Source organism: Sinocyclocheilus grahami, unplaced genomic scaffold (assembly GCF_001515645.1).
Source record: "Sinocyclocheilus grahami isolate Dianchi unplaced genomic scaffold, SAMN03320097.WGS_v1.1 scaffold325.1, whole genome shotgun sequence".
Classification (NCBI taxonomy): domain Eukaryota; kingdom Metazoa; phylum Chordata; class Actinopteri; order Cypriniformes; family Cyprinidae; genus Sinocyclocheilus; species Sinocyclocheilus grahami.
In genome coordinates, this window is record NW_015505504.1 from 858,414 (window position 1) to 881,620 (window position 23,207).

A 23,207-nucleotide genomic window follows, 5' to 3' on the forward strand; every position below is an offset into this window, starting at 1 on the left:
TATATATATAATGGAGGCCATTTGAACCTAGTGGGATAGTTGCATTCATTCATATCATTGCATGCATACATGTAAATTGAGAAAAGCTAAATTAAAAAAAGTTTAGTTTTTCTCAATGATATGAATGAATGCAACTATCCGACTAGTAGGTTCAAATGCCTTCCATTGGGAGGCACTCGTGTGATCAATGTCATGGCCGTCGATCATCGATTGAACAGGATGACATTTTCAGACTCAAACCTTTGAAACGTTGTTTTGAGGCAACATAACAACATCGAAAGCAATACTTTTATAAATCACACACACACACACACACACACACATATATATATATGTGTGTGTATGTATGTATGTATGTATGTATGTATGTCGATAAAGAGTCCAAATGGTTCGTTAAAATACAAAATTCCCTGCAGGTGTTCCGACCGAGCTACTTTAAATTCAGACAGTCACTAAAACATTCCACAGCTTTGACCGTTTGGAACAGAACACGAATTAAACGTCCACTGTTCTTATTATATTAATTATGATAGTGTAAAATATGAGGGTATTAAAATTTCACTTATATCACTGAACCAAAAAGTTTATGGCAAATGAACTATGCTCCGTCGATTAAGAAATCCATTAAGGATATACCAACGACGTTTTCGCTTACATCTTTGAGCTAAATTATTAGATTTTTTTTAACAAAAATGGCCAAGCAAATTTATTGCCAGCTGTAATCAAGGATTTATTGGTCTCAAAAAATGACGCACATCGTTAATTTGAGCTTTCAGCGATGATTGAACATTAACTGGAGAACATAACAGGGACTATGCTGTCTGAACAGCTCTTTTTTCTCTCCCGTTGACAAATTGAATTATGTAATTTAAAATGGTGTTTGTAATTGTGATACATTATCGTGCCTTTCCGCATTAGGACTTTAGTAACAGCATGAAGAGGTGAGAGCAGGCGGACGGGTATAGTGTTACAGTGCGTGTGGACTATTTGTCTCTAGTGCAAAATAAATGCTTCCGCTGATAGCAATAAAATGTGAGATTTCTGTTCTTGAGTTTCTCTTACAGCGAACTCGATCTTGGGAGCAAAGAAACGTGGAAATGAAAGGGTTGAGTTTATCTGGCTGATTCTGGCATTTCAACTTTGGTAGGTATAGGCATAGTAACTAAAACATATAGGCCTATCAAATGTTAATTTTAGATCAACAAATATTAAATGGGTACAAACTGTTATGCGATGAAGACTGAAATAGTAATGTATGTGCACGTTATAGTGTAGTTCCCAAATTAGGCCTGACTTCATTATTAGACCTAGTCTAGTCTATTTCCCACTCAAGTCTATAACCACTAATTGACACATAAGATACATTTCCTTTGGTTTATTGCCTTAAGCGGGTGGATTACATATGGCCTGTACTAAAGACAAAAAATATACAACCACAACCAATAATAACAATGAGTTTTTATGTAGCTCTATCACATTTTTAAACGAACTGTTTTGATCGATTAAATTGTAAAATAAGTGGAGATTATTAATAATAAGGGTTAGATCAACCTTATTTTAATTATTATAAATAAAATAATATGAAATAAAAAAACTACTTGAAATGTCGAGAGAGATAAAGGGTCAGAAATATGGGCATATATGGTGGAATTTCCTTTTTTAACGTTTATTTTTCAATTTGAACAACCCAGTGTCCGTTTCAGTCTTACCGTGTGGTTTTTGCAAAGATACGTTGAGTTGTCGGTGTTTTGTTTGTTTTGTTTCAGCATGTGGATGTTTAAAGGATTCGATGAAAGACGGTAGGCCTACTTTTTTATTGTGTGCACCAGAAATCGCAGTAGTGTTATTTTACTCCAGACATAGTTCTAGAAATACTTAATATTAGTTCAAGAATTAACATTTATGTTTAGTTGTTAACACGTAGGCTGTTATAAAGTGACTCTCCCTATTTCGAACTATAAATTAATCTTGAAAATGTATGTGTAATATCTGTTTGCTCGGCTTGAAATGCATGCTTTAAAACGTTGTGTATTTTTCAAACACAGAGGGTAAAAGAAAGTTTGTGGCAACCCGCAATTTCACACATGCACACATGTTTTAGCTCGTGCGGGCAAGGTTGCGTGCAGAATGGTGCATAGTTAGAGAATCTAGTCGTCCTACATCTGTTCTCTGCAGTCCAAACGTTGCTGCTACACTTACAGACAGGTGACGCAGGCCTGGTGGGGGTGTGGCTCTTAATGTTTCTGGGCTCTTACTGGTTGAAACGTGCACAATGAATTGAACAAGGGCACCTCATCACACCCTGCTTGTCAAACGATGTAAATGACCACCAATGAGCTTTCTCATGCACTATCCCCAAAACACTTCCCGGTAATGGCGGGGGAAGTGTTAGCGCAAAAGGGACTGAGTGTCTTTTAGATTCCGTAATTAATAAGCGGACTAACCCTGACAGATAGATCAGCAACAGCAGCTGGAGCTTGGCATATTACTTCGAAAAGCGACATTACTTACAACCCAGCAAAACTTCAGACAAATGTGGCTGCCCAAACCACAACTGTGTCTAGCATGGCGATGTGGTTTGGAGCAGCTCGTGTTGCATCGTTAATAGTACATTTTGCTTCTGTCCTCAGGCCATCAAAGAAGACGGGGCATGTTGTATTTTCGATCCATGGAAGTGCATTGAAGTAGCAGCCAGCCATAGCATACTGAGTGAGGATTATGATTCACGGGATGCGTCGGGCTTGTGCTAGGATCCGATAGCTTTCCCTGTTTCTTGCAGGGATCAGATACTAGGCCATCAGACGTCGAGCCTATAGTCACTAATGCAGTGGCTGCTTATTTAGACTTCCCTATAAGACAGTATATTCAAGCGAACAAGATGGAGATGATATTAGTGTTATCAAAACGCCGGATGACAACTTTGAGAAAAAAGCAAAGAAAACGCAGCACGTTCGGGAAATATGTCAGACTTGACAGGGGTGCTAGATGCTAAGTGGCAAAGGTAAGGTAGCCTTATAGGTCTGGTCTTTAATATGCCTTTGATACCATTAATTTATTAGTCTACTAATATACTTCGAAGCCATTAATGTATTCATCTGGTGCAGAGACTAATGTATAATATAAATAGCTTGTTAATAATAAAATGGAATTGAATAAAAATCCAAATGAATTAATTGAATGGAAGTAATATATTTCCAGACATTTACTGACAGAATAATACTCATAAACAACATAAAGATAAAATGCTATACGATAGAATATGCATAGCTCAATAAAAACGTTCAGATAACGGTGTCGATCGAGTGAGGCGTTAAATAGCCTACTATCAATGTACATTGATTAATATAAAAAAACGCACGTATGCCAAAATATGCTTAAAAAAGGCGGTATGTCACTTTTGGTTAAAAAAAAACCGATACAGAAATATTTCGATATTCCTTTCCTAAATTTTCCTTTTCTATTCAGAATCTTGATCTGATGTTGTTTACTGTGTTTTATTTTGAAACTTGCAACAACTCCCACATTTTATTATGCAGACCATAAAACAAACGCTGTCCCATTTTTTTTTGTATACATTTTTTTTTTAATAGATGTGCTATAGACCTATCTTGTATACAGGAAACATACAAGGAGTGTTCAGTAAACTGGCTAACGGAAGACTTGCCGGAAGAAGCGCTGTCCTTACACCAAACAAAAAAAACTTAGAGCTGGAGAAGAAGTTCCTCTACAGTCTACAAGATGTACTTGACTCAGGAGCGCCGCCTAGAAATCAGCCGCAGTGTTCACCTGACCAACAGGCAAGTCAAAATATAGTTTCCCAAAAAAGCCGTATGACAATGGAGAAAATGACCCGGTGTTCTGACGATTTGTGCTACCTTGTCAGACTTTGCTACCTCCCATTAAAACAGTGGGTAGTACAATTCGACAACGAAAAATGCTACCTGTAAAATTATGGTTTATTAACGTCTACACCTACCACAACCCTAAACCTACCCTTACAATAATGCAAATACAGTAATTATGTGTTATATTCGCGGTTGTGGCTAGAAGGGATATAGCTATAGGAAACCAACAATAAATATTTTTTTCTACCTATTAGATTGTGTTTTATTAAAGTCTACACCTACCCTTACAGTAATGCAGATATATTATATATTGTTGTTCAGCATGAGAAAAAGGACGCAATATTGATGTGCGCATGCGCAGTAGGATAATCTGACGGGTATGATAAAATGTCAGGACACCTGTCAAAGATAATCTTCGAAGAATTCAACATTTTTATATATATATATATATATAACACACACACACACACACTTGATAATTTTTTTTATTTGAGATTGTTGTCTGATTTATGAGGTTTATTCCAGTGTATTTTGGGGAGAACAATAATAATGTGGTATATTTACCAACGTATGGAATGTAAATGATTTGCCATGCATTATGTCTAGTAGTTTGTTTAGTATGCTAGCACGGTGCAAAAGAATCAGCATAAATAAAATGTAGATTATATTGCAATTTTTTAATCGTAATGGTATGTATTATTCTTTTTTTATCTTAATGGTACGCATTATTCAAGAATAATGTAGCTAATACTTTTAAATATTTTGAAATTGTGTGCCCGCATGCGCTTTATTTTTATACAGATTGTTCTTGGCTATCTACTACATAAACTACGTGCAAAGGTGACGTCGTGAAATAAAATCTCCATAGGCTAAACAGTGTATTTTGCATAAGGAAATGGTAAACCATTAATATCTATATATCTATCTATCTGTCTGTCTGTCTGTCTATCTACATCAATTAAAAGGTCGTTGGCCTAGGTCGTTTATACGATGTGCAACGAAACAGAAAGAAATGATTTAGTGTTCTGGCATCGGATAAAGAATGGGCTTGTGTATGTGTAAAAATTTACACATGTAATGTTGGTTTTCAAGTTTTAAAGTTTACATTTGTGCTTACTTGACATTTGTTGAGCTTTGCCGTGAAAGTGTTTTAACTATATGTTGTAGCTTTTTGAAGTCAAATTTCGTTTTGCAATGAAATTCCCCGTTGGCGGAAATGTATTTAAGCATACTTCAGCGAATTAAGGGCCACAACATGTATAGACACCGTAGTATTATGGCGACTTTAGTCTGCTTTTGTGGCATTTTATTGCTGGCTACTTTATGAGGCTCGTCACTTTTCTGAGTGAATACCCTCAGTACAGACTAATAGAGGCAGGAATAAAGACGTTCGGATTTCAGGCGATGGAAAACGGTTTTTTGGTACTCCGTTTCATTTAAATGAAGTTAATACAGGTAAGATTCTATTCTGACATGAATAGTCTTGGCTGTTACGAAAAATGTATGTTGTTTGATAGAAAATGCAGATTAAAGATTAGATGAAAGGTATGCCAGCGATTTGTAACCATTAGTTGTTTTGTCTGAAGAGTTGAACCAGACTGTCGAGTGGTTTAGGTAGTTTCATGTTGTTGGGATTGTATATTTAAACTCTGCAACACGAAACTGTCTTAATTGCCCCAGTTTCATACGTCCGTAACATAAGATATAGCCAACTGTTTTTCACCTAGTGGACATCGAAACAGTCCCAAATCATTTAAATTGCTAGTATAAAATGTAAAGCCTTATTGTTATTTCAGAAAATGCCTTTTGAACACAGTCGCTGTGAGTTGTTTGATGTTTTAATTTTTGGACTGAATGTAGACACTAATTTGTCGAACTCAATGTAGACAGTACTTGACAAGGCCTCGGTTACGTCCAATACACGGCAATCGAGCCTTGTCTGCTGTAAGCAACAGCGACCTCGGTGGCGTGCCACTGAGCTCGAGAAATTACGTTCCCCGGCTTCCGCCAAGCGCCGTGAGAAGTGGCTGAACACAAAAGGCAAGATTGGCTTTATGGTGGCACACCAGTACAGCTAAAGGGAATTTATTTGTGCCTAAAAAGCATGAATAACGCCTATGGTAAAACTCGGTTGTGTTAACAAACACCCCAGTTTACGGCTTCAAAGGGCCGTGCTGTTCCCGTCTCTGTCTTCTTTTTGAGAGCTAGCTTCGTTTCCTGCTGTAAAATAGTAAAATCCTTCTGAATGCCCATCTGGTAATCACTGATGAACTATTAAATAGTGTGAACAATTATTTAATTTTTTTTGGGGGGGGGAATCATATTGTCTTTGATAGCCTATTTCTGGAATTTCATTGTTGTAGGAGGCTCACAATTATGAGCCGATGCGCATTAGACTTTATTTTATTTTTTATTTTTTTGTACTTATATGTCTGTTGAAAATAAACTTGATTAAAACATTTTAAATGTCAATTACTCGTTTTTACTTGAGATTCCTTTATTTTATTAAGTTTTTATGTTAATTTTGTTTGCTTGTGCCGGTAAATTCTATAGTAGGCTAATAGTTAACTTATTTGAACAGCTTTTTGTTTGGCAACCATAATTTATAAATAAACGATATAAATGGAATCCACTTATGGCCAATGATTGCCGAATAAAACGCACAACAACAACATTTATAATAACAACAACAACAATAATAATAAAAGTATATACTTTTTGCTATATTCTGCTATTATTATTATTATAACAATAATATTAATAAAAGCTCTTTAATTTTTTTAAGTGGCACTTACATTTTCTGTACCAAGTCACTTTGAATGTCATAACTATTTTGACGTTGTCTTTACGATTGAGCAGATTAATATAATTTAATAAATGTAGTGCAGTAATTGCCAAATTGCACGTTTCCATTTTCATCGTATTAATTGCATTCTTTATGGATTTAGTGCTTTATTTGAGACATTTAAGGCGTATGTTTGGCTGCGACGTGTATTTTTCTGGAGCAGTTTTTCTAATAGAAATTTGCAATTATAGAAGATTCTGGACAATCAATTCGAATAATTTGTATCGATATAAATATAGTTCTTTCAGTCAGTCATTACAGTATATTATTAACATTCATAGTGAACATTCTGAAATAATATACTATGTGAAGAGTATTTTAATGCATAAAGGACAAAATGTATTTAGAAACTACTGGCATGCTATGTATATATATATATATATATGAAGCTGACCATGGTTGCTTCCCTCTGAATCCAGGTCGTCATGTACACTGTTCTGTAACCATTTTTGTAGAACATCTATTTTGTGCAGTATACATAAAACAGGACCTTCCTACCATATAGTGTATCTAATCCGTCTCGATTTCTTTGGCATAGTGTCGGTTTGATACATTTCTTGCCATGTCTCCTGTCCATGCTGTTTGTCTGCAGAAAGCCTGTGTAGATTTTCTAGTTTCGAATGCAGTCAATTCACATGAGACAGAGACAGAACATGACATTTTGTAAACTACATCCTTGGGATTGTGCTTTGAATCTCTGATCTAAACAAATTCAGATAATATCTCTTATTTTTCTTTAAGTGTTTAAATTTTGTAAATACACTCTTAAAAATAAAGGTGCTTCACAATGCCATAGAATAACCTTTTTGTCTAAATGGTTCCATAAAGAACCTTGAACATCCGAAGAAACTTTCACAAAAGGTTCTTTGTGGCAAAAGAAGGTTCTTCATACTATAAAAAGGTAAGAAAGAGATGATTCTTTGTCGAACCAAAAATGGTTCCTCAATGGCATCCCTGTGAAGAACCTTTTGAAGCACCTTTATTTTTAAGAGTGTATGCCTGTTTATTTCTTATAGCTCATTCGTTGGTTGTTTTTACAGGAGAAGATTAGAACTAAAGCAATCTTTTTTTACTTTTCTTTTTCACATAAATTCCATTGATTTTTTTTTGTTCTGTTCCAGTGGTCACGTGTGCACATCACCCAATCAAATGGCAGTTTGCTCTCAATTTATTAGCTGACTGGAGCTTTGTGAGGGGGAAGTTGCCTCTCCATTTTCACAGATTGTTATTTTGTGAGCGTGTTACTGTATGTGCGTGTTAGTGTTTTTATGTGTGTGTATACATGAGCGTGCATCCCTGCCATGTCGACATCCGGAGCCCTGACAGGATATTATGTTGACTCTCTTGTTATGCCGGACAACGAGGAGACTCGCTTCTCCTCAGGTTCAGGTTTCATTCAACACAGGCCCTCCGTTCTACCCACAGACCATACTGAGCTCGGTCCCTGCACATTCCCGGTAAAGCAACCCGTTTATGGTGGCTCGGGTTGGGGCCACATCCCCACGCATTTCTCCAGTGGTGTACCATCAGTGTATCAGCCGCATACGCAGCCTCCAGTAGCTGGGGATTACGTGCAGTCTTGGCTCTTGGACTCTGCATGTGGGCTGCCTCTCACTGAGCTACCGACGGTCCATCATCACTATCATGCCAAACCCGATACAAACAGAACGAATGATAACGACACAGAGGCCAGTTCACATGCCGTACTCCCTTCTGGAGACTTCAGTAACGGAGGATGTTCTACCGACACTGAGACGGTATCTGGCCGGAATGCTGATAAGGGAGGCGATGTAGAGGAGAAACCGGGCGCTGATCCAGGTAAGGCTGGCCAAATGGTGGGATATATGAGCGCAATTATATTAAACTTATGTTAATCACTACTGATAAATTAATGTGTTTTAACCCGATTCTCATTCTAGTTAAATGCTGTAAAATTGTTCGAAATATTTACTTCGGTTTAGACATGATTGTTAGGAGGCCATGAGATATGTTTGGGTAACTGGTTTATGCCATGGTCTGGATTTTAGATAGGGTTTTGTGTTAAAATCATTATTTACTCGCTTATGATTTCGAAACCCTCATTCCCTTCCCTCTACCTTTCCCCAGACAACCCTGTGTCCAACTGGCTTCACGCGAGCTCGACGCGTAAAAAACGATGCCCTTATACTAAGCACCAGATCCTCGAGCTGGAGAAAGAGTTTTTATTTAGCACTTACCTCACGCGCGACCGGCGGTACGAGGTCGCCCGTCTACTGAACCTCACGGAGAGACAGGTCAAAATTTGGTTCCAAAACCGCAGGATGAAGATGAAAAAATTAAACAAAGATGGAACGAAGGACGACTAAGAATTAAGCACTTCGTGTAGGTGAGGATGTGAGATAATCCATCCTTTAATTGAAATGATAATTTCGTTGGATATTACATTAGGCCTAGGTCTTGTGTTATTCAAGCATTTTCTTAAAGCATGCTTGGAACCAATAGTTTTATATATTAGGCTATTTGGATTAGGCTATTGTTTGCCATAAGTGGTTCCATTTTAATGAATACGGCACTAATCTATTTTTCAGACGTATGTTTAAATACTCGCTGACGCAGCATTCTTCACAATTCTGTATTTCATTTGGACCAAATTTATTAGTAATTAATTAATATGTCGGAACTATATGTTATTCCTCTTTAATTGTAGTTAGTATATCAGTGTGTATTTCGGGCCGCAATTTAACAGTTTTCTTATGTTCTGTAGCGTTACCTAAATTTTTACTAGAAAAAAAAAATGGGCCCAGGTTTATGTAAAGTTCATACACTTGTGTACATGAGATCATGTACACTTCTATTATTTCCGTTTATATGTGCCCTTAGAAATTGTTTTATTTTGTATTGACAATTAATGACATTACGACTACCTAGTCACTTCACTACCTATTTGTTTCGAATCGACCAAAATTTTCATTCCATATCAGCCGTTGTGATATTGGGTGAAGTCTGCGAACTTCAGGGAACAAGTAAAAATAGATACTGAGCTGTAGATAAAAGCACTGTAGGCATCTTTTCAAATACCTCATGGTCTGTTGACCGTCATATCGTTAGTTTACTTAGTTTTTGTTTTGTTTACTTAAATTTCTCAGATGTAATTTGTGAATTTATTTATTGAATAATAAAAGCATTTCATATTTCCAAACAAGTCTCCTTTAGATTTTGTAGTCCTCGTGATATTTTAAATAAAAATTAAGTAGAACGATGTATTAAATTACATGTAAATATTTATGTAATTATGATAGATTTTCTTGTAGTTTCCAGGCAGTTGTATTTTGCATCATGATAAAATAAATATTTAATTTCATTTTTGTTGAATGATTTTATATTTGTATCTGATTATTCATTGGTTTATTTTAATTAATAGATGCTATGTAAACATTTAATAAGAAATATGATGACCGAATTTTATAGTGCAGCCGCTGGAACAAAAAACATGTAGGCTAAATAAAAATGTTAATGTTATATATATATATTATTACCCATACCAGGAGATGGGAATTTCATAGACCTGCCATCGACTCTTGAGGAATGTGTTCTGAGTCCAGGCTATGCTGGGCGAGTTTGTACTCGGGGAGAACAGGCCCGTAGACCGGTCTGACAGATGAGGTTGTTAGCTGCATGCTGCTATAAAAGACAATTACTGCTATAACCGTTTATGGTGTGCAAAGCGCTGTGAGGCAAGAGAACGCAACACAACAGAGATATTATGGGACTCGACAGCTGGGGCCAGTGAACAACGCATCATGTGTGTCTGAATCTGTGGAATTAAAAAAGCAGACCTATCGTCTTGGCCTCCATGATGAGGTGCTTTTGCTCAACGTCTGTTCAAACATACAAACATTAAAATGTAAAAATTAATATGTTATATATTATATAAGGCTTGTATAATATATGTTACTGGAGGCATAAGTGGTACAGGTATAGCGGGGGACTTTGACTTCAAAGTCCTCACCACGGAGACAAGGCAATGAATCGCAGACACGGCAACAGACATTGGCATTCCATTTTCAATGGCTTTATGGCCGTCCAGACACAATTAGACCGTTTCCAAAGGCCCGACAACCATTTGGAGAGGGTTTTTTTCTTCAGTCACCCTTCGCTTTCAGAAAGACTCGACTACGTGCACAAAAAGCCAGCGGAAATAATCTCGTTTTATTGGCCTCTGATTGCAGTTTGCCCTACGGCACCCTTTGTGTAAGTCTATATACATGGTGAAATGGAGGCGTCAGTGCAAATTCTCCAGACGTTTTAAAAATACTGATGAAATGAAAATAATGAAAATCTTTAATATTCTTGCATTCACTTGCAGAAATTATTTTGTCATAACACCTTGTCTAATCGTGGACCGCATAAATAAAACCACTCTATCTTCATAGTAGTTCCCTGCGTTTTTATACAGTCTGACCACTTGATGTCAGTAAAACCTCAAAATCATGAGTGTCCTTACGCGTATTTTCAATAACTTCCATGTTCCCGCTTTCTTTAAGCGTTCAGTAGTTTCATTTTTGTGTGATGAAATTACAAACAAAAAATCTTGTTGATGCTCCCCGTTCCTTCTTTTTCTTTCACTATCAAACCATTGTTACGTGTAAAGCAATAATTACAACGTAGGCCTTCGTTTTAACACCGAAGCAAAATAGTTTTGGTCATGTCATGTCTGGTTTATAACAGTCTCGAATTTTAATTAGTAGTCGGTATTAAAGTAGTACTACTAAAAATACTTATTTCTTATTTCTATAAGACATTTTCTTTTTCTTTTTCTTTTTTGCATTATGTATTAATAATATTTCGTTTTTATGTATTATAATTTTAACAATGCAGTCCCATCTTCCACCCATATATATGTGTATATATGCGTGTATATGTGTGTATATGTGTGTGTGTATATATATATATATATATATATATATATATATATATATATATATATATATAAATAAAATAAAAAAGCTTGATGTTTAAATGTAAATCAGATCGTCTACGCTCTACGAGTCTGTTAGGTTATTTTCACAAGAGAGCACACAAGGTAAAGCTGTATAGATATCTTTTTGACGTCATTTCACAAACGTGAATATAGGCATAGGTTTCCATATAGTCATCTTTTCCAGTCCGCACTACCGATACCAGGTTTGAGTCTGATCAGTTTTGAGCACACAAGACCAGATCTGACTCAAATCTGATAACAAGTCTTATAATTTTGGGGGCACAATATATTTTGAAATACAAATTTTCATAAAAATCGTGATCATCAGCGGTCCATGGACTAATTTATAAGATTACCTACTGTTATTACAAGCTGATGAAAAGGCAAAAGCAATACTTATTGGCTGTCCAGTGCTTGCGGAGTGATCATGTGACTTCATGGGCCCAATGCCAGAGAAGTAGGATTTAATACGAACTCCGGCTATAATGGGATTGTATATCACCCTAGCTCGTAAAAACGACATCGAAGATTCCTGCTCAACAACTCAGCAGGATGAAAAAGTATATGAATTAGAATTAAACTGGAATGTCTTACAGTCATCCGCAGCGCGCACTCACTCCTTTCTCTTCAGCGCTGGCCAAAAAATGTTGCTTTGTGTAGCCTAAAATGTGTCGTACAGGGGGAAATGACTGTTTCTAAAATATTACTTAGACATGACGTGGTCAAGCTGCGGCTCATCGGGGATTTAGAAAGGACTTGGACATCTCCCGCCCCAAATTCATATAGCAAGCATAAACGGACAAAACCTCCCGAATGTGTATCTTCAAATTGGAATGTAAGGTATGACTTTCACGTTTATTTGAAACAGCTTGTTGTGTATCTGGTGTCAGAGGCTGCAGAGACGTGTCCTGCAACTATATCCTAAACCATCGACACAGCTGTTCATGCATGCGTGAAGTCGTAAACGTTTTAATGTCTGGGCTCTGTGGTAATAAATTAATTACTCGGTGTGTTTTAATTTAGAGCATCCCCTATGCGTATCTGGTTGCATAATTGATTTCTGTCGTTGTGTCCGCTTCCAAGATTTATAGCATACCATGTTAAAGAAACCATGGATTCTGTTTCTTGTAACTACTGACCGAGATCTACTAGATCCCAGTCATATAAACTTTCATAATGTAATAATAAATGTATTAATACAAAACCAAGAACTTATTTTAATTAGTCATGAGCGATGACGTCGCCCTAACTAATAAATCCTCACCATTGCATTAATAAAATGCAATGCATGTCTCTCATTGAAGCAATCGTGTAGATTAAAAAGAAATGCATAAATACCTTTAGACCTACCTAGGCTATATTTCGATCATTACCTCTGTATTGACAAGGTGCCAAGCCAACATGACATCAACGGAAGGCCCGCTGTCAGAAAGACTCAGGAGGGGACACCAAATGTGAAAACTCGTATATTTGTGTATATTGTATAAACACGTTCAATTAGTCACATAATTCAAATAGCAACAGCATGTCTTTATAACATCAGTATGAAGTTTCTCAATTCTGGGAACATATAAACTTAACACCCCAGTGTTAATGTGGACATTAGAAAGAACACTGGTCGTATAATGACAGCTTTACAACTAAATAATACAAAATATTTTTCTCATATAATCCTATGCACTCTTAGACTGCAAGTGTTAAACATACATTTTAAAGTAAAACATATTGTCTAAATATTGTGGTCCTTAAATATTTGAATAGATTTTTTTTTTTGAAGGAGAGTAAATTATCCTCCACAATTGGAAACTTTTTTTATTATTAGCATATATGTGTAGCATATTTAAGCAATATTTATTTAATTTGGTGTTTATGCGGTTAAATTAATAGCAGTAAAATATAAATTCAAAATCTGATGGGGTGCCAAGCCAACATGACATCAACGGAAGGCCCGCTGTCAGAAAGACTCAGGAGGGGACACCAAATGTGAAAACTCGTATATTTGTGTATATTGTATAAACACGTTCAATTAGTCACATAATTCAAATAGCAACAGCATGTCTTTATAACATCAGTATGAAGTTTCTCAATTCTGGGAACATATAAACTTAACACCCCAGTGTTAATGTGGACATTAGAAAGAACACTGGTCGTATAATGACAGCTTTACAACTAAATAATACAAAATATTTTTCTCATATAATCCTATGCACTCTTAGACTGCAAGTGTTAAACATACATTTTAAAGTAAAACATATTGTCTAAATATTGTGGTCCTTAAATATTTGAATAGATTTTTTTTTTGAAGGAGAGTAAATTATCCTCCACAATTGGAAACTTTTTTTATTATTAGCATATATGTGTAGCATATTTAAGCAATATTTATTTAATTTGGTGTTTATGCGGTTAAATTAATAGCAGTAAAATATCAATTCAAAATCTGATGGGAAAAAAAAGTTGAGTTATTTCACTGTAATGCGGATCAATCTATAGAGCTACTTTTCCTATGTGCTACTTGTAAAATGGCGCTTGGCTGCAAACATTGCTTTACCAGCCCCCACCTCTGTCCTCTTCCCTAGAGAAGCTATAAATCTGTTGTTGTTTATGAAAATTTACTACTTTGCCGACCAACTTTATGAGCTACCTCTAGCTCCTATTGGCTACCAGTTGGTCACGTGTTTTAAGGCCACATGAACGTTAACTTTTTATGTGTATGCATCCCTACCCAAAATAGAGCTGCATTCTTCTCCCGACCTTGCTTTGTCTAGCCTTCTTTTACCTCCGCTTTTCCACATTTCGTCGGTTGTTAATTTCTTGTCTTTTAATTTTGAGGTAGCCTATACAATTCTACATTCGCTGCCATCGAATTGGGCATTGCATTGGCAGTAAAGAGAGAACTGCTTATCTTGTTTGGCACACTATGATATGATAAAGAAGCTTTCCGAAGAGCTGTGAAGTATTTTTCGTCACCAACCTCTGTTTCTTGCCTTCGTGGACCAACATACACACTGAACGGTAAGGCATGGGGTTGTTTTGATGTCATGTAACTGCTCACAATTTATTTATTTATTTTTTAGAAAATTTTAGATTTAAAATTAGGTTTGTTTGTTTGTTGTTCTGGATGGAGAGGTCGTCGTCGTTGGTTGTCCACAAGACTATATTGTGCATTTAAAACTATAGGGTATGTCAAATAACTTCACTATGCAGCCTAAACGTTTCAAATATTGGTCATGTCTTGATAAAAGCAGCTTAATTAAAAATAGAAGGCTGATTAATTAAAGTTATATTCCTATTTGGAACAGATTTTATTGCATATAAACAGTATTTGTATTTGAGGAAGTGAGAGGGTTGTGCAAATCAGTATGTATGTCGATGTAACGGTTTGTTGAATTTGATGATGATATAAGCATTCAGTGCATCGCACTTGCGTTAAAGGAAGAGCTGTGGTGTGGTCCTTGTTTCAGAAAAGTTCTTAGAAATACAGTCTTTTCCTCAAAAGTTTCATATAGTTAGGACGTGCACAATAAAGAGACAGACTATGCAGTCACCTACAGGGCAACTGCAAAATTACACCTAAATTTACGACTATTTGCCATATATGTACAATATGCGGTTGGTTTTATAATGTGATTTTAAAATGTAAATTCAAATTCAATTCAAATTTTAAGCATTTCATTTCATTGATTTATTTTATTTTTTCAGCAAGCAGAACGTAGAAATCTTCCAGAACGCTCTTTAGAGCTAACATCCATCGTTATCAGGGAAAGGGGACCTATAGGATGTTTAATTTTTATAGGGCCTATAAAATCTATAAATACAAAAGAAGACAATTAATAAGAGCTGGGCATAATTCTGTAGCTCTTCTATTTTAATGACGAGGTAAATGGTTGTACATAAAAAACACCACTAGGTGGTGATCTACCACTTTTCTGGCTGAACAAGCAGGTTAAAGTTGCTGCGGGATGTGAAACGGCAAGGAATCATTCCAGAGCCTACAGATTCCAGATCCTTGACAGAAGACAGAAAATGGTCTTGTCAGGTTGTTTGAAACATCTGCAATACCAGAGTGTGTAGACCTCTTGGTATTGCAACAATGTCACAACTTGCATGTTGAATTTCTGAAAATTAAGTGTTTCATTTTATTTTATCTGTTTTGTTTAATCTAGTGGACTGTATACATTGTGTAAACTGTTTGACTAAAAACAAATCAATTTCTGTGAGTTTTGTTAAGCCATGTGTGGGCTATAGCCTATAGGCTATACAAAATGTAAAGAGGCTTAAGTATGTTCGGAGTCATTAAATAGTTTTTTAGGTTTGATTTTTATAACAACGTTTTCGCACCACATTTCACATTTATTAAATGTGAAAATTATAGCTGCATCTCTGTTGGAGAGGCAGAAAGCAGAATGAACGAAGCCCGATCTCATAAAAATGCGTATCAATAGCACGATTTTCGGTTTCTATTTGGCGTGCTATTTATATGCATACATTGATTTTGGCGTGCATGTGATATCACGTGTTTGACGTGCATATAATACGCAGTTTTGGCGTACATTTAATACGCACTTACCCCACACCCCTAATCCTAACCATTTTGTATCATATGCAGGCCAAAGTCAATTTCTGCGTATAAATAATACGCCAAATAGAAACTCGTGGTATTGATACGCACATTCATAAAATCGGGTTATTTTACCGGAGCTGTCTGGTCTCGAGGTGCTGAACTAGGGCCGAAAATAGCCAATATCTCAAGGACTCTAGCAGTAAATTAAATTTAAGCACAGTTTCATTTGTTCAGACTATTTATTCATTAATTTATTTGCAATGTTTCTTGTTAAATAAGTGCTATTTTATTAATATATTCCAATATACTTCAACTACAATTAGCTGTTTTTCAGCTTATCAAAGTAGGCCCAAATAAAGTGTTAGTAAAGCTGAATTTTAACAATGCACTTTTTAGCGCAGTGTTCTCGTCAATTTAGGTTCTAGTTAATAAATTAACGTTTCTACATCAGGGGCGATTCTAGGATTTTCATTTTAGGGGGGCTCGGCCCCCAGTGAGGGTATAATAATAATAATAATAATAATAATAGCCTAATTAAAAAATATATATATATATAAATTAAAAAATGTTGGATTAATAGTCATATACTAAACTTATTGCAGTATATATAAAAGTTTGATTAATAGTCGTATACTAAACTTATTGCAGTATTCCATTGTATTGCATGGATAGGTATACCATTTGAGTTCTGAATAAGCCAAATTCAAGTCTTCATGATCTCACACACACAACCTGTTTACTACAAACACAACATTTTATTGTTTGCGTTTCTAGTATTCCTTATCTCAAGTAGGCCTATACAAACCTCTTTGCCACATGCATTGGAATATGTATCATATTGAAAGTTAAATTTTCAAATGAAAATATCAACACGATCGTTTTATAAAATATGCGTTCATATGTGCTTCATTTTATGGAATGGCTATAGCCCCCCTAAGAATGGCCTAGCGACGCCCATGTTCTACATATTGCTTAGGTTAAAATGTCTGTTACAAAAAGCGTTTTTATTCAAAGCGTTTGACCAAGGATCAGCTGCTAGATGATCAGTTTCTTTTTGAAGACATAAATATTAGAATTGATCAAACTAAATCATAATTTAAAAAATATCCTGTTTTCAAACCAAATATATTATGAGGAGTTATTCGGCCTATTTTGTATGCAATACTCGAGTATTTCTTTATTTATTTGTATTATTGATGTGTTCTTGTTGACGATTGTTTATTTCAAACATCTAGTTACGTGTGTTTTTGAATCTACTAAATCTATTAGACCTTCTGGTGCGCGTGTTTTGTGTGCAGGTCACGGCGCATTGTTTCAGCAGATACAATTTTTCTACCGCAGAGTCGTTACCCTTTGAATGACCCCATCGCGTGCTCGCCTCCAGTCTGATGGTTTAGGTAGTCCCGCCTATAACCAGAGGGTGGCGCGCCGCTACAATCTTGCAGAGCACACAACAGCTAGCTCGGTGAAACTCTTGTTGCGCGCTCCCGTGTCCAAACAATTCCACCCTGATTTCCTGCTTACGCGTGAGTTTACCGCTGGAGGTCACAGAATAGGATTTACGACTGGTCAACAAAAACACGTGACTCTAAGCCGTACCCCATATTTGGGAGTCTACGTAAGGGAGCATTAAGTCTGTGTCTCACTCATTTCCATAATTCATCATAAATTTTGCAAGGGTGCAATAGAAGCTCAAAACCACCAAGAGACACAAATCAAACACACACGGTAGAACTGTTCTCTCCATAAAGGTAGTTGTAGTAACTAAAAATAATTATAAGGTAACTGTCAACCAATGAGCTCTTATTTTGTGAACTCATTTTGCGGTCGCTATCCAAATGGCGCGGACTATCCCTTACATAACTATGGAGATCATAGCTCTAGTGGCCAATGCAGAGATTCTACGGGAATGCATTCGGGCAGGTATGCTTTTGGCTACAATGGAATGGATCTCAGCACCGGGCGCTCTACCACCGGACACTTTCTCTCATCTGGTGAGCAAACTCAAAGCTACACAGACAGTCCAACTGAGACGCCTGACCGGTACAATCAACCGGTTACCGCGAGCAGCGCTGAGCCTTCCTCTGACCCTCTCCCCTACTCATCCTTAGCCAACTCTCCTGTCAGCGAGCAGTCACACCGCGCCCTGAAAACCTCACTACCGAGCACCGCTGGCTCTGCGACCAACAGCATCGGGACGGCTCTCAGTCGCGAGGACGTTTCTAAAGCGTCCAGCACTATGGAGGAAGAAAAGCCACCGGGAAGTGCGCAGACACACAGAAGTGCACAGAATGTATCCGAGGCGCCGCAGATTTATCCATGGATGCGAAAACTTCATTTAAGTCATGGTAAACAGCAAAGTTCTGCTTTTTTCTGTGTGTGTTCTGAGTGTTGTAGTATGGTGTGAATGATCCCCCGTCAAATTTCACACAAAATCAGTTTGGGACGTTTAATGCCAATACGGTTAGTTTACTTTGGTTTTGGACTGTTATATCGAAATATGTCACAGCTAGCATGACGTCCTAGTTCACTGGCTCCATGTCTTGTTAAAAAATTAAAATAGATTTTCTTTATAAAAATGAAAGGACCTAATTATATTAATAATTGTCTTGTCGATTATCCAGTTGAATGGTCCGTGCTATTAAATTCATTAATAAAACTGATTCCATTTTAGATAATTTGAGGAAATTATCCGAATGAATTGTTATGCTTTCTGTCCCTGAGAATGTCATGCATGCTTTGAGGTTGATGCATGTCCTTTCAATCATGTTTTGAGTCGTGCATTGCATAATATATATTATAGTACATTAAAATTATAAAAATTACAATGTCATACTTTTGTGTATACAGACAGTTTGACCGGACCGGAGGGGAAAAGGCCAAGGACAGCCTACACACGTTACCAGACACTTGAGCTTGAGAAGGAGTTCCACTTCAACCGGTACCTGACACGTCGCCGACGAGTTGAGATTGCACACACGCTCTGTCTCTCAGAGAGGCAAATCAAAATATGGTTTCAAAACCGCAGAATGAAATGGAAAAAGGACAACAAGTTGAAGAGTATGAATATGGCGGCTGCAGGAAGCGGATACCGGCCGTGAAAATGTGTATATATTATATATCTGCATATATAAATTAAATCTGTTAGTGTTTGAATAGGTATGTGTGCACGGGTGCGCGTCTGTTTCCTTATTCTAAGTGTGTGTTCAAAAAGGGGATGAAGACTTTGCCCATTTCACAAAAGAACTTTCCACTGGTCTTGAGAGAGTGAACGCCCCGTGTTGCGTCCTTGGTCAGAAAAAAATCAAACAAACACTTCCTCTCTGTGTTTTCATGTAATGTTGCGAATGTGGATAGATCTTTGCACTGTCTTAGAAAAGCCACATAAAGGTGTAAATTAATATAACACGTATTGACGAAAAATGCTTCTGAAAAAAAAGTTTCTGAAAGGTGCATTGGGTAAGCAAACCTCTGAAAATATTTGACTCTTACCAAATGAAGCATAACTTAAAAAATTTTTTTAAATGTCTTTTGGTTTGTAAATACGAATTGATGTATTTTATGCATTTATTTAAATTCGATATCAAATGTCGATTGTATCTTATTTGTTGTGAAGTTGAAGCAGAATACCTGTTTTGTTCGTGTTGTACTGTCATCTTTGTGTATTGATAATATCGTTCCGTTCAGACTTGTCCGCATATTTGTCCTAATTTTTCTACTCGAATATGTTTGTGTTGTAAGTTTTCAAATGTTGGGGGAAACGCGAATTATTTTCCTTCTCGTGAAATTTGAAAGATAACTGGAAGTGCATCGTTGCCAACGATAAATGCAGTGTTTATAACAATAAAGTTTTTACTTAAAAAAATCAGATCTCAGTGTTTTGTCAGGTGTTTTTATTTTATTTTTATTATTATTCTTTGTGTGTGTGTAAGTGACAGACATAATGTGAAATGTATCACATAAGTGTTTGATTATTAATGTGAGGGTGACGGGTGAGTAGCGTATTAGTACCTAGTCATAAAACTACAAAATACCATATTCCACTTTCGGAAGCTTAGATAAACATTTTATGCAAGGCATTGTTTAAATTCTAGATTGTTTAGAACAATTTCCTAATTTTTGTAAAAGTTTGTTTAAGTGGTTCAACAGGTAGACGCACTGTAATCACTACTTTACTCACCCGATGTGGAAAGGGCACTTATGGGTCCCCCTTGCCAACTTCTCAACATAAGTGTGCGTCCACGCCCATTGTCGTCCACTTTTCTCTTCTTTGGAAATCTGTACAGGGTTTTAAGCGGCAAACTTTACTAGAGCCTTTACCATTCTGGATCTGTGACATTGGCGGGTAAGATAAATAATGAGGTTTGGTCCACGAATTAGATCGTAAAATTCACCCGGAGTGAGACGGCAGATAGGCTCACTGGCCATAAAACAGTCACGTGGTGGCAATTAAAGTCAGTTTTATGGTTTTGGGGAGTCGACACTATATCGCATATAAAGTTTAATCGCACTGACGTGGAGCTTCGTTCTCTCTCTCTGCAGACCGTCGAGGTGTTCTTTGACTGCATCCACAACCGCTTTTGACAAACCAGTTTGCTATGGATTGGAAACACGTCGACCGGATTCACTCGGGTGGACGAGGGTCAGCTCTTGGTAAGTTCGAGTTGGTTTGTTTCGGGTTTTCGCTGCTGTTGAGAGACAAACTTTTCTTTAGGCCCTCAGTGAAACAATGAGCAGAACATAAATTAACTCATGTTCCAACTACGTTAATTAGGGCTTGTATTGCGAAAACCTGCTTGTCCGGCAGATGGGTGGTATGGGGGCATTGCTCTTTGACTGTAATTGCTTCCTTCCTATACTGTAACATTCTCTGCCCTTTGTACCTATGCATTACATAATGATTTTTAAAAAGACGTTTAGATGACTTTTGTTAGTTTTTCTGCTATCAACCACACCCTTCAGGACTTTTTGTTAGATGTTTATGCACAAATTTGCCCCCACCATAATTGCCTAAAAGTTTTGAGAGAAAGGATAGGAAGACTCTATCTATCTATCTATCTATCTATCTATCTATCTATCTATCTATCTATCTATCTATCTATCTATCCCATATGCAAAAATGTTTTTCCTCTGTTAGCAATATATTTTTATACGCTTAATAGCCTATCTATCAGAGTATAGATAATTTGTTAATATTTCTGCTTATTTTGACCAAGTGGCAATCTTGTGACTTGAAATCTGATACAACTGAGTAATTATTAATCATAAACATCTTCATGCACCACTAATGCTTAGCAACACTGTATCATAACCATCAATGCTGTTCTGTTTTAACTTTAAGGCAGTATAGGGAAAAATATAGGCTAAACGTTGATGCAGAACACAAAGATGTTTTTTGCTTGCCTTATTTGAGGAAATGCGCATATAATATCCGCATACTTAAACTGAAGTGTGAGAGCGAGTGGGAGAGAGACAGAATTCGATAGACAATGAAGGAGAGAGAGGGACTGAAGAAAAATGTCTTCTCTCCTGGTTCACCGTGAGGTCAGCGGCGGCAGGAAGATGAATGTGCACACGCCGTAAACCACCAGCAGAGCTCGCTTTTGGCCAAGTTCAGTGTCACCCGCATTGGCGCCCCTTCTCCCTATAAGGATAGAAAAGACAGAAAGAAAAAGTATAATAACTCCCGCATACACCTTTAATTGCAGGAACTCTCGGTAGAATAGAAATGGTTTACAAATCTGGGTGCAGCATGGATATCAGCAGAACGAAATTGATGGCTACAGCAGGCCAAGCTGTCTGGAGATATAAAGGCGGTTTGATAACATATTAATAGTTTTGGCCTAATATTAGTGGTCATGATAAATGGAAGATATAAACGATGTATGGGGACAACAATAGCATAGAAAAGAATGAAAGAGAGAGAAAAGGGGAGAAAGAAAGTTGATGAGCTTGAAGGCTTGTTTGTATCCATCTGTTTATTTGTGCTTGTTTGTCTGAGAGAGAGAGTGAGATTGTAAAGGTAGGGGGGAGGGCCGGGGTCAAAAGTTTACAGCAGAACAAGTAGCTGTCATCTGTTCTTGTAGAGAGCAGTGCCACTTTTATAATGGCACAAAAGATGGAATAGCTGTGAATCCCGTGAGTTCTGGTCTAACCTCGCGATGAACTCTGCAAGCTGGGTGACCCTGGGTTAGCATCCCCAAGAGACTACCTCCTACGCCTGTGCCAGAGATTGAGTATTCAGGTTTTATTAAGGGGTTTGATTGGTGCATTTCCTTTGAATAAATCCAATTTGATGACCATAGATTCGACGGGACATTTGCATTTAGGATTAATAATATATCCGCAATGAACATTTCTTTGCTTGCATAGTTCTGAAGAGTTTTTTTCCATGTTGTAGCATCTTGAAAACTAACCATTCGTTAATTTTAACAGAAGAAAAGAAAACGGAAAAAAAAACAATAAAAGCAAAACATGCTGTCTAGCATTATTTACTGGTAAATCAGGACTAAACGAGGCCGATGCGGTATTGAGACGTAATTTGTAATAAAATAATTTGGAATTGCCTTACAAATCATTTTATGTAATACTCATCACTTTGGGACAAATCTCGTTTTAGACATGCGAAGCATCGACGCCGAATATATATATATATATATTATTAAATTCTCTCTCTCTTTCGCTCTCTTTTTTGCGAATAGGCCTACAAACCTCAAATAGTTTAAATAATAAATAATCAAATTTGCACCTTTTTATTGGATAAATCAATAGTTTATTTCTGTTTAATACACATTTTTAATTCTTTAAAGAACGCACAGGCCTACATTTTGTGAAAATATCTGACCTTTCCGAAAAAAAATCTTAAGTATAATTTTGCCATACAGAAAAGTTAAACAAAAACCGGCATTATAAATAAATCTGAATCACACACATTTGTGTCCACAAAATTTGAATCATTTCGAATAATTTTGTCCAAAGTTGTATATTCGTTTAGAC

At 36.7% G+C, this 23,207-nt stretch overlaps 2 protein-coding genes across 3 annotated transcripts; both read left to right on the forward strand.

Moving 5' to 3' along the window:
- Positions 1 to 7,784: 7,784 nt before the first annotated feature.
- hoxa9a (homeobox A9a) lies at positions 7,785 to 12,383 on the forward strand. Of its 2 annotated transcripts, XM_016294854.1 has the most exons (3): positions 7,785 to 8,508; positions 8,797 to 9,055; positions 12,330 to 12,383. In XM_016294854.1, exons 1-2 carry the CDS (start codon positions 7,992 to 7,994, stop codon positions 9,033 to 9,035), a joined length of 756 nt encoding a protein of 251 aa, XP_016150340.1. In that variant the 5' UTR covers positions 7,785 to 7,991; the 3' UTR covers positions 9,036 to 9,055; positions 12,330 to 12,383. The 2 variants fall into 2 exon arrangements, with proteins under 2 accessions (XP_016150340.1, XP_016150339.1); XM_016294853.1 differs by lacking the exon at positions 12,330 to 12,383 and having other exon boundaries at positions 8,797 to 9,310.
- A 5,072-nt stretch (positions 12,384 to 17,455) lies between these two features.
- LOC107602374 (homeobox protein Hox-A5a-like) lies at positions 17,456 to 19,587 on the forward strand. Its single transcript, XM_016294856.1, has 2 exons — positions 17,456 to 18,559; positions 19,062 to 19,587. Exons 1-2 carry the CDS (start codon positions 18,007 to 18,009, stop codon positions 19,310 to 19,312), a joined length of 804 nt encoding a protein of 267 aa, XP_016150342.1. The 5' UTR covers positions 17,456 to 18,006; the 3' UTR covers positions 19,313 to 19,587.
- Positions 19,588 to 23,207: the final 3,620 nt, after the last annotated feature.